At 42.1% G+C, this 13,628-nt stretch overlaps 1 protein-coding gene across 3 annotated transcripts; it reads left to right on the forward strand.

Moving 5' to 3' along the window:
• The first annotated feature begins 202 nt into the window (after window positions 1-202).
• LOC135531527 (zinc finger protein 239-like) lies at window positions 203-13,112 on the forward strand. 3 transcript variants are annotated; one of them, XM_064959545.1, is made up of 2 exons: window positions 203-809; window positions 12,016-13,112. In XM_064959545.1, exons 1-2 carry the CDS (start codon window positions 485-487, stop codon window positions 12,615-12,617), a joined length of 927 nt encoding a protein of 308 aa, XP_064815617.1. In that variant the 5' UTR covers window positions 203-484; the 3' UTR covers window positions 12,618-13,112. The 3 variants fall into 3 exon arrangements, with proteins under 3 accessions (XP_064815617.1, XP_064815618.1, XP_064815619.1); XM_064959546.1 differs by having other exon boundaries at window positions 12,019-13,112; XM_064959547.1 differs by lacking the exon at window positions 12,016-13,112 and adding an exon at window positions 1,790-2,415.
• The last annotated feature ends 516 nt before the right edge of the window (window positions 13,113-13,628 follow it).

The following is a 13,628-nucleotide window of genomic DNA, read 5'->3' on the forward strand; positions in this document are numbered from 1 at the left end:
CAAATTAGTTCCTTGCTTATTAAGGACACATCAACAAATCTTTCAGATGTTTTCCTGTTCCACTCTGGTATTCAACCCGCTCTAACCGTTAGGCTACTTGCCGCCCATTATTTTATTATTATGTGATGAAAGAAATTAAAAATATGAGCTTTTTGTCTGGAAATAAAATAAACATCGATCTCAACTGCGTTACCCACTCCAATCAGCAGATGGCGATGAGCGTCTTTCAGGCGACGCTGCCAGTGTGACGTATAATCTAGTGGACGGGACGTTTCTTCAATAACAACAGCTTGTAAGACACCTCGGTAGCTTCCTAGACAAAATAGTCGTTGTTTAGTTGCACCTGTGGTTTAAAAATACGTATGTCTTATTGCTAGCTAGTTTCCCCATTTAATTTCATATATACGTTGTTAGGTAGCTGGCTTGATAACTGAGCTTATCAATAGGCTAACGAACGCTAGCTAGCTAGCTAACATTCCCGACCATGAGTTCACTAAGCTACTCTTCTCCTGATAAAGAAGAAGTCTACTGGACGGAGAAAGAAGCTCTGGTGAAAGAGGAGGAGGAAGAGAAATATGTTACAATACAAAAACAAATAGAGGGTGAGACTGGTACTGTGAAAGAAGAAGAGAAAGACGTTTCAGTGAAAGAAGAGGAAGACGCGTTCAGAGTGAAAGAGGAGGAGGATGTTACAGTAAAAGAAGAGGAGGAAGAGCGAGAGGAGGATGCAGTTTTTGGAGTGAAAGAGGAGGAGGATGAGATGACTGTCACATTGAAAGAGGAGGAGACAGGAGATCTGATTAAGACCCGTAAGTACAGTCTTAAAAACGGCAGCACAAACTATTGTTACTATTCTCTCATTGAAACCTCGTTGGAGGAAGTATGTTCCATATGCTTTTTACATTTGTAACACAATCCATGTTTCATAACACCATGATAATAGGGCCATTATAGGACTTTTTTAGACCTGTACATGCCCCATGTCAGACTCCATGACCTCTGACCCCTCCATGATACAAACAACATCTAGTCATTATACTGTCAGACCCAATGACCTCTGACCCCTCCATGATACAGACAACATCGAGTCATTATACTGTAATACCCTATGACCCCTACATGATACAGACAACATCTTGGTGTCATTATGCTTCTTATATTGTGCTCTAATATAGAGAGTCTAGATTATGAGATGTATTTTTATACATTAATATCTCAAAAGTAGCCTTTCTGATCCAGCTCATTTTTAGACATATATCATTTGTAACGATATAGCCTACTCTTTAAACAATTCACATGGACTCTAGGTACTTTTGAAAGATATGACCCGATTTATAAATATAATATTTTTTGGTGTCTTTTATTGAGGTCTCAGTTTAATATGTTCTGGTTGTAGCGTAGCCCTGTTGTAGATATAGAGGATGTAGCGTAGCCCTGTTGTAGATATATAGGATGTAGCATAGCCCTGTTGTAGATATAGAGGATGTAGCGTAGCCCTGTTGTAGATATAGAGGATGTAGCGTAGCCCTGTTGTAGATATAGAGGATGTAGCGTAGCCCTGTTGTAGATATAGAGGATGTAGCGTAGCCCTGTTGTAGATATAGAGGATGTAGCGTAGCCCTGTTGTAGATATATAGGATGTAGCGTAGCCCTGTTGTAGATATAGAGGATGTAGCGTAGCCCTGTTGTAGATATATAGGATGTAGCGTAGCTGTTACGGATACAGTTATCCTGTGTGTGTGTGTGTATCCTGTGTGTGTGTTTCTTTTCTCTCCTTCTCCCCTCACAGGTGAAAATCATCACTCCCCAATCAGTCAACAACCAATCATCAATCAGAAGACACACCTCCTCCAATTTCCTGACCTATCACAGTTCCTTCCCCATGGTTTAAAAACCCCATTTGTTTGTTCTAGAGCTCAGCTCAGCTCAATCTCTCTGTAAATGCCATGTCTGTAGGTCTCTGTGTTTCACTCTCGCTTTGTGTCTTAACCTCTCTTTTGTTTAAGCACCTCATAGCACTTTGTCATCACCTGTGAGTATTGTTTTTGGTTATGGTGTTTGTGTTTGATTGCTGGTGGAAAAGGGGGAAACCAAGACAAGTCGCCCATGGGCATACACTACCCGTAGGTGAACTTTGTTAAATACACTAGTTAGAACTGGGCGGACCACCCACTGTATTTTTGGTTAGTTAGTTAGCTGTTGTTAAAGTAGGCTAGTCTAGCTTAGGGGTGTTTTTGAATACTTATTGTTTCTTTCCTTGGGTCCAGCTCAGCCCCTTTTCCTGCTCCCCCATTACCGTGTGTTTATAAAAAAACCTAGAGTTTGACGGTAGATTTCAGTTGTCGTGCTTATTTCGTTCACACTTTTCCTTTGTCACAATAATAATTTGCATGAGTTATGTTACGAGTCTCATTACCATCCCCCTAGACTGTCGGGCCAAAAGGGATTCGTAACATAAGTGGGGGCTCATCCGGGATATGTCATAACTGACACCCATGCCGCTCATGTAGATTGTTGTAGTGGTATAGTTCAGTGTTGAGCGTCATAGCTGAAGTAGCATTAGTGTTTGCTATTTCCTTTGGCACTTGTGAAGTAGTGTAAAAATGACTACTTTTGATTTGAAATCTTTTTTTGGATAACCCTTCGTGGGAGGTTTTTGACAAATGTCGTAGAGTTGATTTAATGACCTTGGCTGACCATTATTCAGTATCGATTCCGCAGAGTTTAGTTAAGGCGGAGGTGAAACGGATAGTATTAAATGTATTGTTGGAAGAGCAGGTGCTTGTGTTACCGCTGCCTGAGCCTACTACCCCTGTAGCGAATGTTGCTGCTCCTGTAAGACCATTGGTGTCTGATAATGAGGGAGAGGCTAAAACACCAGCCACATTGTCCCGTTTGATCCACTCTCCCCACTGTCAAATGGTGATGCCAGGAGGGATGTCTGTTTAGCACAGTTCCAACTGGAGGTGGAAGAGAGAGCCCAAATTAGGCGAGAGACTCTCCAGTTGGAGATGTGTAAAATAGAGGCAGAAAAAGAACGAGAACAACGGCATTTAGAGATGTGTAAAATTGAGGCAGACAGAGAACAAAGGCAGTTGGAGTTCAAAATGCGCCAGATGGAACTTGAGGCAGAGACAGCGAGGCTAGCCTCCGGTCCTACTGTGCCTGTTTGTGAGCCGTCCTCACCTGCTGTGTCCTCAAACACGTTTGACATTAGTAGGCAGATTGCCTTAGTACCTTTGTTCAGAGAGTCATTTACATTTACATTTAAGTCATTTAGCAGACGCTCTTATCCAGAGCGACTTACAAATTGGTGAATTCACCTTCTGACATCCAGGGTTGACCCCATCCAGGGTTCAGAGGTTGACTCCTATTTTTGTGTATTTGAGCGTATAGCCGTAGCATTGAAATGGCCTGAAGAGGTTTGGTGCCTATTACTTCAGTGTAAATTAACTGGTAAAGCCCAAGAGGTTTTGTCAGCGCTACCTCTGGAGGACAGTTTGAATTATGAAGTGGTCAAAGCTACTGTTCTTCGTGCCTATGAGCTTGTGCCTGAGGCATACCGACAGAGATTTAGGTCTCATAGAAAGTCTTCTAGTAAGACTTATGTGGAATTTGCTAGAGACAAGGAAATCTGTTTGATAAATGGCATGCTGCTAGTAAGGTAACTGATTTCAACTCTCTCCGGGAGTTAATCTTGTTGGAAGAGTTTAAAAATTGCTTACCCGAACGCATTGTAGTTTACCTAAACGAACAGAAAGTATCCACCCTGGCAGAAGCGTCTGTGTTGGCAGACGAGTTTGTGTTGACGCACAAGAGTGTGTTTTCGGCTCAAACTGAGAGTAGAGCCACTGAGTTTCCTACCTTTAGTCCTAGTCGGCCAGCAGTAGTATGTCAAGCACGCCAGAAGAATGAGCGTCCATGTTTCTATTGTCATAAAGTAGGACATATGATTAATGATTGCTTCCTGCTTAAACGCAAACAAGGGATGCCTCTTCGTGCCAAGCCACCAACAGGTGTTGCTCTAATTGCACGGTTGTGAGGTCTGCAACAAAACAGGTGCCTCAGGGTAACTGTAGTTTGAAAGTCTCAGTCCCCGACCGCAGTTATGAAGCATTCATTTTCGAGGGGTTTGTGTCCCTAACGAATGACGAAGCGTCTCAACGACCGGTTAAAATCCTTAGAGATACTGGTGCGGCGCAGTCGTTCATATTGTCTGATGTGTTGCCCTTATCTGACGATACATACTGTGGTTCCAGTGTGTTAGTGCAGGGTATTGAAATGGGTTTTGTCCCAGTGCCATTGCACTTTGTGAAAGTACACTCTGAGTTAATCAGTGGAATATTCAGAGTAGGGGTACGCCCTATGTTGCCAGTGAAAGGTGTGACCTTCATAATGGGTAACGATATTGCCGGAGGAAAGGTAGTACCCGTATTGGAAGTATTGGATAAAAGTGACCACTCTCTCTCGAATGAGCTGGCACAGAATTATCCACATGTGTTCCCCGCTTGTGCCGTCACTCGTGCTCAGGCACGACAAGAGGGTGATGAGATAGATTTGTCGAACACTGTTCTGTTCAAAGAGGTTGATCAAGAGGATGGATTGTGTGATCCCTCTGAGAAGCATGGACAGGTGCGCCCTGTTAATGCCAAGGTCTTGGCTATAACTGCATTCCCTGCACCTACCACCAGACGAGAGCTACGCCGCTTTTTAGGGATGGTTGGCTACTACCGTAGCTTCTGTAAAAATTTCTCTGCGGTAGTTGCTCCATTGACCGATTTGCTTAGTCCGGCTAGATCATTTGAGTGGTCCCCTGATTGTAAGAGAGCTTTTGAATCAGCAAAAGCACTCTTATGTAGTACACCTGTACTTGCTGCTCCTGATTTTGAACAACCGTTCAAACTTGAGGTAGATGCTAGTGCCAGAGGTGCTGGTGCTGTTCTACTGCAGCAGGACAAGAGTGGAGTGGATCATCCCGTTTGTTATTTTTCACGTAAATTTAATAAATGTCAAACAAACTATGCGACAATAGAACAAGAAGCTCTTGCTTTGTTGTTGGCTCTGCAATACTTTGAAGTATATATTGGTTCCAGTGCCCTACCCGTGATTGTATATACTGACCATAACCCCTTAGTTTTTCTCCACCGAATGTACAACCAGAACCAGCGCCTTATGCGTTGGGCGCTGATTGTACAAAATTATAATTTGGAGATCCGCCACAAAAAGGGTTCTGATAATGTGTTGGCAGATGCTTTGTCTCGTGTGTGAAAATGATTTCTGCATGTTTTGCAAGGTTGTTGCTTTGTTGGGAGTATTCATTGAAATACTGTAGTCGCAACCCCTAGGGTTGCTCTTTTAAGTGTGGGAGTGTTACGGATACAGTTATCCTGTGTGTGTGTGTGTATCCTGTGTGTGTGTTTCTTTTCTCTCCTTCTCCCCTCACAGGTGAAAATCATCACTCCCCAATCAGTCAACAACCAATCATCAATCAGAAGACACACCTCCTCCAATTTCCTGACCTATCACAGTTCCTTCCCCATGGTTTAAAAACCCCATTTGTTTGTTCTAGAGCCCAGCTCAGCTCAGCTCAATCTCTCTGTAAATGCCATGTCTGTAGGTCTCTGTGTTTCACTCTCGCTTTGTGTCTTAACCTCTCTTTTGTTTAAGCACCTCATAGCACTTTGTCATCACCTGTGAGTATTGTTTTTGGTTATGGTGTTTGTGTTTGATTGCTGGTGGAAAAGGGGGAAACCAAGACAAGTCGCCCATGGGCATACACTACCCGTAGGTGAACTTTGTTAAATACACTAGTTAGAACTGGGCGGACCACCCACTGTATTTTTGGTTAGTTAGTTAGCTGTTGTTAAAGTAGGCTAGTCTAGCTTAGGGGTGTTTTTGAATACTTATTGTTTCTTTCCTTGGGTCCAGCTCAGCCCCTTTTCCTGCTCCCCCCATTACCGTGTGTTTATAAATAAACCTAGAGTTTGACGGTAGATTTCAGTTGTCGTGCTTATTTCGTTCACACTTTTCCTTTGTCACAATAATAATTTGCATGAGTTATGTTACGAGTCTCATTACCATCCCCCCTAGACTGTCGGGCCAAAAGGGATTCGTAACAGTAGCCCTGTTGTAGATATAGAGGATGTAGCTTAGCCCTGTTGTAGATATAGAGGATGTAGCGTAGCCCTGTTGTAGATATAGAGGATGTAGCGTAGCCCTGTTGTAGATATAGAGGATGTAGCGTAGCCCATTTGTAGATATAGAGGATGTAGCGTAGCCCAGTTGTACATATAGAGGATGTAGCGTAGCCCTGTTGTAGATATATAGGATGTAGCGTAGCCCTGTTGTAGATATAGAGGATGTAGCATAGCCCTGTTGTAGATATATAGGATGTAGCGTAGCCCTGTTGTAGATATAGAGGATGTAGCGTAGCCCTGTTGTAGATATAGAGGATGTAGCGTAGACCTGTTGTAGATATATAGGATGTAGCGTAGCCCTGTTGTAGATATAGAGGATGTAGCATAGCCCTGTTGTAGATATATAGGATGTAGCGTAGCCCTGTTGTAGATATAGAGGATGTAGCGTAGCCCTGTTGTAGATATAGAGGATGTAGCGTAGCCCTGTTGTAGATATAGAGGATGTAGCGTAGCCCTGTTGTAGATATAGAGGATGTAGCGTAGCCCTGTTGTAGATATAGAGGATGGATGTAGCGTAGCCCTGTTGTAGATATAGAGGATGGATGTAGCGTAGCCCTGTTGTAGATATAGAGGATGGATGTAGCGTAGCCCTGTTGTAGATATAGAGGATGGATGTAGCGTAGCCCTGTTGTAGATATAGAGGATGTAGCGTAGCCCTGTTGTAGATATAGAGGATGTAGCGTAGCCCTGCTTTACGTATAGAGGATGTAGCGTAGCCCTGTTGTAGATATATAGGATGTAGCGTAGCCCTGTTGTAGATATAGAGGATGTAGCGTAGCCCTGTTGTAGATATAGAGGATGTAGCGTAGCCCTGTTGTAGATATATAGGATGTAGCGTAGCCCTGTTGTAGATATAGAGGATGTAGCGTAGCCCTGTTGTAGATATAGAGGATGTAGCGTAGCCCATTTGTAGATATAGAGGATGTAGCGTAGCCCAGTTGTACATATAGAGGATGTAGCGTAGCCCTGTTGTAGATATAGAGGATGTAGCGTAGCCCTGTTGTAGATATAGAGGATGTAGCGTAGCCCTGTTGTAGATATAGAGGATGTAGCGTAGCCCTGTTGTAGATATAGAGGATGTAGCATAGCCCTGTTGTAGATATAGAGGATGTAGCGTAGCCCTGTTGTAGATATAGAGGATGGATGTAGCGTAGCCCTGTTGTAGATATAGAGGATGGATGTAGCGTAGCCCTGTTGTAGATATAGAGGATGTAGCATAGCCCTGTTGTAGATATAGAGGATGTAGCATAGCCCTGTTGTAGATATAGAGGATGTAGCGTAGCCCTGTTGTAGATATAGAGGATGTAGCGTAGCCCTGTTGTAGATATAGAGGATGTAGCGTAGCCCTGTTGTAGATATAGAGGATGTAGCGTAGCCCTGTTGTAGATATAGAGGATAAATCCATTTCAATTCAATCACGTTTTTGATAGCATCCCTTTTGAGTGTCCATAGTGTCCATAGAGTATCCATAGTGTCCATAGAGTATCCATAGTGTCCATAGAGTATCCATAGTATCCATAGTGTCCATAGTGTCCATAGTGTCCATAGAGTATCCATAGAGTATCCATAGAGTATCCATAGAGTATCCATAGTGTCCATAGAGTGTCCATAGAGTGTCCATAGAGTGTCCATAGAGTGTCCATAGAGTGTCCATAGTGTCCATAGTGTCCATAGAGTATCCATAGTGTCCATAGAGTATCCATAGTGTCCATAGAGTGTCCATAGTGTCCATAGAGTGTCCATAGTGTCCATAGAGTGTCCATAGAGTGTCCATAGAGTGTCCATAGAGTGTCCATAGAGTGTCCATAGAGTGTCCATAGAGTATCCATATAGTGTCCATATAGCGTCCATATAGCGTCCATATAGTGTCCATAGTGTCCATAGAGTGTCCATAGTGTCCATAGAGTGTCCATAGAGTATCCATAGTGTCCATAGAGTGTCCATAGAGTGTCCATATAGTGTCCATAGAGTGTCCATAGAGTATCCATAGTGTCCATAGTGTCCATAGAGTATCCATAGTGTCCATAGTGTCCATAGAGTATCCATAGTGTCCATAGTGTCCATAGAGTGTCCATAGTGTCCATAGAGTATCCATAGTGTCCATAGAGTATCCATAGTGTCCATAGTGTCCATAGAGTGTCCATAGAGTGTCCATAGAGTGTCCATAGTGTATCCATAGTGTATCCATAGTGTATCCATAGTGTATCCATAGAGTGTCCTTAGTGTCCATAGAGTATCCATAGAGTGTCCATATAGTGTCCATAGAGGATCCATAGGGTCCATAGAGTATCCATAGTGTCCATAGTGTGTCCATAGTGTCCATAGTGTGTCCATAGTGTCCATAGTGTCCATAGAGTGTCCATAGAGTGTCCATAGTGTCCATAGTGTCCATAGAGTGTCCATAGTGTATCCATAGAGTGTCCATAGTATCCATAGAGTGTCCATAGTATCCATAGAGTGTCCATAGTGTCCATAGAGTATCCATAGTGTCCATAGAGTATCCATAGTATCCCTAGAGTGTCCATAGTGTCCATAGATGTTTGTCCATGTAAGAAGTGGTCAGAAAGTGACTTTTTGGACCTGAATGGCAAAACATTCAGGAGATGTGGGTCGGCAGGTAGCCTAGTGGTTAGAGTGTAGGGTCCAATTTGTAAGTCGCTCTGGATAAGAGCGTCTGCTAAATGACTTAAATGTAAATGTAAATGTAGGGGCGGCAGGTAGCCTAGTGGTTAGAGTGTAGGGGCGGCAGGTAGCCTAGTGGTTAGAATGTAGGGGCGGCAGGTGGCCTAGTGGTTAGAGTGTAGGGGCGGCAGGTGGCCTAGTGGTTAGAATGTAGGGGGAGCAGGTAGCCTAGTGGTTAGAGTGTAGGGGGAGCAGGTAGCCTAGTGGTTAGAATGTAGGGGCGGCTGGTAGCCTAGTGGTTAGAGTGTAGGGGCGGCAGGTGGCCTAGTGGTTAGAGTGTAGGGGCGGCAGGTGGCCTAGTGGTTAGAGTGTAGGGGGAGCAGGTAGCCTAGTGGTTAGAATGTAGGGGCGGCTGGTAGCCTAGTGGTTAGAGTGTAGGGGCGGCAGGTGGCCTAGTGGTTAGAGTGTAGGGGCGGCAGGTGGCCTAGTGGTTAGAGTGTAGGGGGAGCAGGTGGCCTAGTGGTTAGAATGTAGGGGGAGCAGGTAGCCTAGTGGTTAGAGTGTAGGGGCGGCAGGTAGACTAGTGGTTAGAGTGTAGGGGCGGCAGGTGGCCTAGTGGTTAGAGTGTAGGGGGAGCAGGTGGCCTAGTGGTTAGAATGTAGGGGGAGCAAGTAGCCTAGTGGTTAGAGTGTAGGGGGAGCAGGTAGCCTAGTGGTTAGAGTGTAGGGCCGGCAGGTAGCCTAGTGGTTAGAGTGTTGGGGGAGCAGGTAGCCTAGTGATTAGAGCATTGGACTAGTAACCAAAAGATTGCAAGATCGAAACCCGAGCTGACAAGGTGAGAATCTGTCGTTCAGCCCCTGAACAAGGCAGTTAACCCACTGTTCCTAGGCCTTCATTAAAAATAAGAATTTGTTCTTAACTGACTTGTCTAGTTTAAAAAAAATATATTTTTGTATTCCCCACCATACCATGAGACATCCCATGTTTGAATCACTGGAATTGACAAACGGTTGAGTGTGATATAATTTAAAAGCTTACAAAAGGTTTGTTAAACTGTTTTATAACCCCCCCCCCCCTCCCATTTGTTATTTATTTTTTATTACATTTTTTGTTACCTTTTTACCGTCAATTATCTAAAACGTGCAAAATCCATGTTGTAGTTTAGACCCTACTTTACGTCATCTGAGGTTCATGTTGTAGTTTAGACCCTACTTTATATCATCTGAGGTTCATGTTGTAGTTTAGACCCTACTTTACATAATCTGAGGTTCATGTTGTAGTTTAGACCGTACTTGACATCATCTGAGGTTCATGTTGTAGTTTAGACCCTACTTGACATCATCTGAGGTTCATGTTGTAGTTTAGACCCTACTTGACATCATCTGAGGTTCATGTTGTAGTTTAGACCCTACTTTACATCATCTGAGGTTCATGTTGTAGTTTAGACCCTACTTTACATCATCTGAGGTTCATGTTGTAGTTTAGACCCTACTTTACATCATCTGAGGTTCATGTTGTAGTTTAGACCCTACTTTACGTCATCTGAGGTTCATGTTGTAGTTTAGACCCTACTTTACATCATCTGAGGTTTCTGCCATTGGTTGAATACAGGGAGTCATTTCAATTATACACATATAATTCATAGAATGGACCTTTCAGACCATAGAATTCATAGAATGGACCTTTCAGACCATAGAATTCATAGAATGGACCTTTCAGACCATAGAATTCATAGAATGGACCTTTCAGACCATAGAATTCATAGAATGGACCTTTCAGACCATAGAATGGACCTTTCAGACCATAGAATTCATAGAATGGACCTTTCAGACCATAGAATTCATAGAATGGACCTTTCAGACCATAGAATTCATAGAATGGACCTTTCAGACCATAGAATTCATAGAATGGACCTTTCAGACCATATAATGGACCTTTCAGACCATAGAATTCATAGAATGGACCTTTCAGACCATAGAATTCATAGAATGGACCTTTCAGACCATATAATTCATAGAATGGACCTTTCAGACCATAGAATGGACCTTTCAGACCATAGAATTCATAGAATGGACAATTCAGACCATAGAATTCATAGAATGGACCTTTCAGACCATAGAATTCATAGAATGGACCTTTCAGACCATAGAATGGACCTTTCAGACCATAGAATGGACCTTTCAGACCATAGAATTCATAGAATGGACCTTTCAGACCATAGAATTCATAGAATGGACCTTTCAGACCATAGAATTCATAGAATGGACCTTTCAGACCATAGAATTCATAGAATGGACCTTTCAGACCAGGGGTGGAAAAAGTACCCAGCTGTCAAACTGGAGTAAAAGTAAAGATCCCTTCATAGAAAATGACTCAAGTAAAAGTCACGAGTGAAATACTACTTGAGTAAAAGTCTAAAAGTATTTGGTTTTAAATATACTTAAGTATCAAATGTAAATGAAATCCCTAAAATATACTTTTAAGTATAAAAAGTAAAAGTATAAATAATTTCTCATTCCTTATATTTAGCATTTCTTGTTTTATTATTTTACAGATCGCCAGGGGCGCACTCCAACACTCAGAAGTCATTTACAAACAATGTATTTGTCAGATCAGATGCAGTAAGGATGACCAGGGATGTTCTCTTGATAAGTGTTTGAATTGGACCATTTTTCTGTCCTGCTAAGCATTCAGAATGTAACAAGAACTTTTGGATGTCAAGGAAAAGTACTTCGGTAGTACAAGATGGCCGCCGGTCCATCCAACCGTTGAATGTCAACTTAAATGGTCCTCTCTATTCTGTTTATTTTTATGATTTCAACAGGTTTCTTATGGAGGATTGACCGTATAATTTAAAACAACAGATATTCCCATTCAAGTCCAACATTCTCTGATGTGTGGACCTCCAACCGTCTTTGTGGTTCGATTTGGAAGTCGAAATGTACATTTTATGACCATTTTAGAACTTTTTTCGACCAAAACATGACACCCATGAGAACAAGATTGGATTTGGAGCTCTACATAATTTGTTTTTAAAATCTCACCAAGTTTACTTTTAATGATGTAATGTTGTGAAAACTGACCACAGGTTATTGAGGGTTGTTGTCTGGATTAAACCTCATATGAAGACAGTTTTATCATGTGGAGGTTTTATTCAGGCCTCTGTTTAACTAAATAATCTGTTTATCTTTGGCAGTAGAGAGACCAGACTCTCCCTCTGACAGCGGGAAGAGTCCTTTAGGGGAACCAGACCCAGAGACACCCAAACCAGCCAAACGACATCACTGCTCGCACTGCGGAAAGAGTTTTACTAAGTTACGAAACCTAAAAGAGCATGAGAGGACACACACAGGAGAAAAGCCGTTCCAATGCTCCCAGTGTGGAAACAGTTTTAGTCAGTTAGGGAGCCTGAAAATACACAAGAGAATACACTCTGGAGAGAAGCCTTACCACTGCTCCCATTGTGGATTGACTTTTACCTGGTTAGGGAGCCTGAAGTCACATGAGAGAATACACACAGGAGAAAAGCCCTACCACTGTTCCCACTGTGGAAAGAGTTTTAGGTGGTTAGAAGGCCTGACAAAGCATGAGAGGACACACACAGGAGAAAAGCCCTACCAATGCTCCCACTGTGGAAAGAGTTTTACTCAGTTGGGGAACCTGAAATCACATCAGAGGATACATACACAGGAGGAGAAGACATACCACTGCTCTAATTGTGGAAAGACATTTTCCCGGGCAGAGGACCTGAAATCACATGAGAGAATAGAGAGGCTGTGTTCTGACTTGTGTTTTTGATTGAGAATTTGTGTTTTTGTTCATGCCAAGTTAAATTGTATTGTTTATATGAAATCATTTTTTTAAAGAGCTTTACTTTTGTTTTAGTTTTTTCATCTGGAGACCTGATCATGTCTAAAATAAAATAAAATATTTTAAAATGTGTAAAAAAATAAATCTTATTAGCTTCGATTGATTGGATGCAAAATGTCAACCCTGTGATGTTGTTTATTATATTATTTGCAAAATGTAAATTATTATAAGTAAGTAGCCTTCCAGAACAGCTCATAGAAACAGGAGCCTTGTCTTGTATGATCCAGAACAAATCAAATCAAAGTTTATTTGTCACGTGCTCTGAATACAACAGGTGTAGTTGACCTTCCAGTGAAATGTTGAATACAACAGGTGTAGTAGACCTTACAGTGAAATGCTGAATACAACAGGTGTAGTAGACCTTACAGTGAAATGCTGAATACAACAGGTGTAGTAGACCTTACAGTGAAATGTTGAATACAACAGGTGTAGTAGACCTTACAGTGAAATGCTGAATACAACAGATGTAGTAGACCTTACAGTGAAATGCTGAATACAACAGGTTGTAGTAGACCTTACAGTGAAATGCTAAATACAACAGGTGTAGTAGACCTCACAGTGAAATGCTGAATACAACAGGTGTAGTAGACCTTACAGTGAAATGTTGAATACAACAGGTGTAGTAGACCTTACAGTGAAATGCTGAATACAACAGGTGTAGTAGACCTTACAGTGAAATGCTGAATACAACAGGTGTAGTAGACCTCACAGTGAAATGCTTACTTACAGGCTCTAAACAACAGTGTGATTTTTAAGTAAAAAATATGTATTAGGTGAACAATAGATAAGTAAAGAAATAAATACGAACAGTAAAAAATAAGTGGCGAGGCTACATACAGGCACTGGTTAGTCGGGCTAATTGAGGTAGTATCATTATGGGGTATTGTGTCATCATGGGGTATTGTGTCATCATGGGGTATTGTGTCGTTATGGGGTATT

Source organism: Oncorhynchus masou, unplaced genomic scaffold, assembly GCF_036934945.1.
Source record: "Oncorhynchus masou masou isolate Uvic2021 unplaced genomic scaffold, UVic_Omas_1.1 unplaced_scaffold_1625, whole genome shotgun sequence".
In the NCBI taxonomy this organism is placed as follows: domain Eukaryota; kingdom Metazoa; phylum Chordata; class Actinopteri; order Salmoniformes; family Salmonidae; genus Oncorhynchus; species Oncorhynchus masou.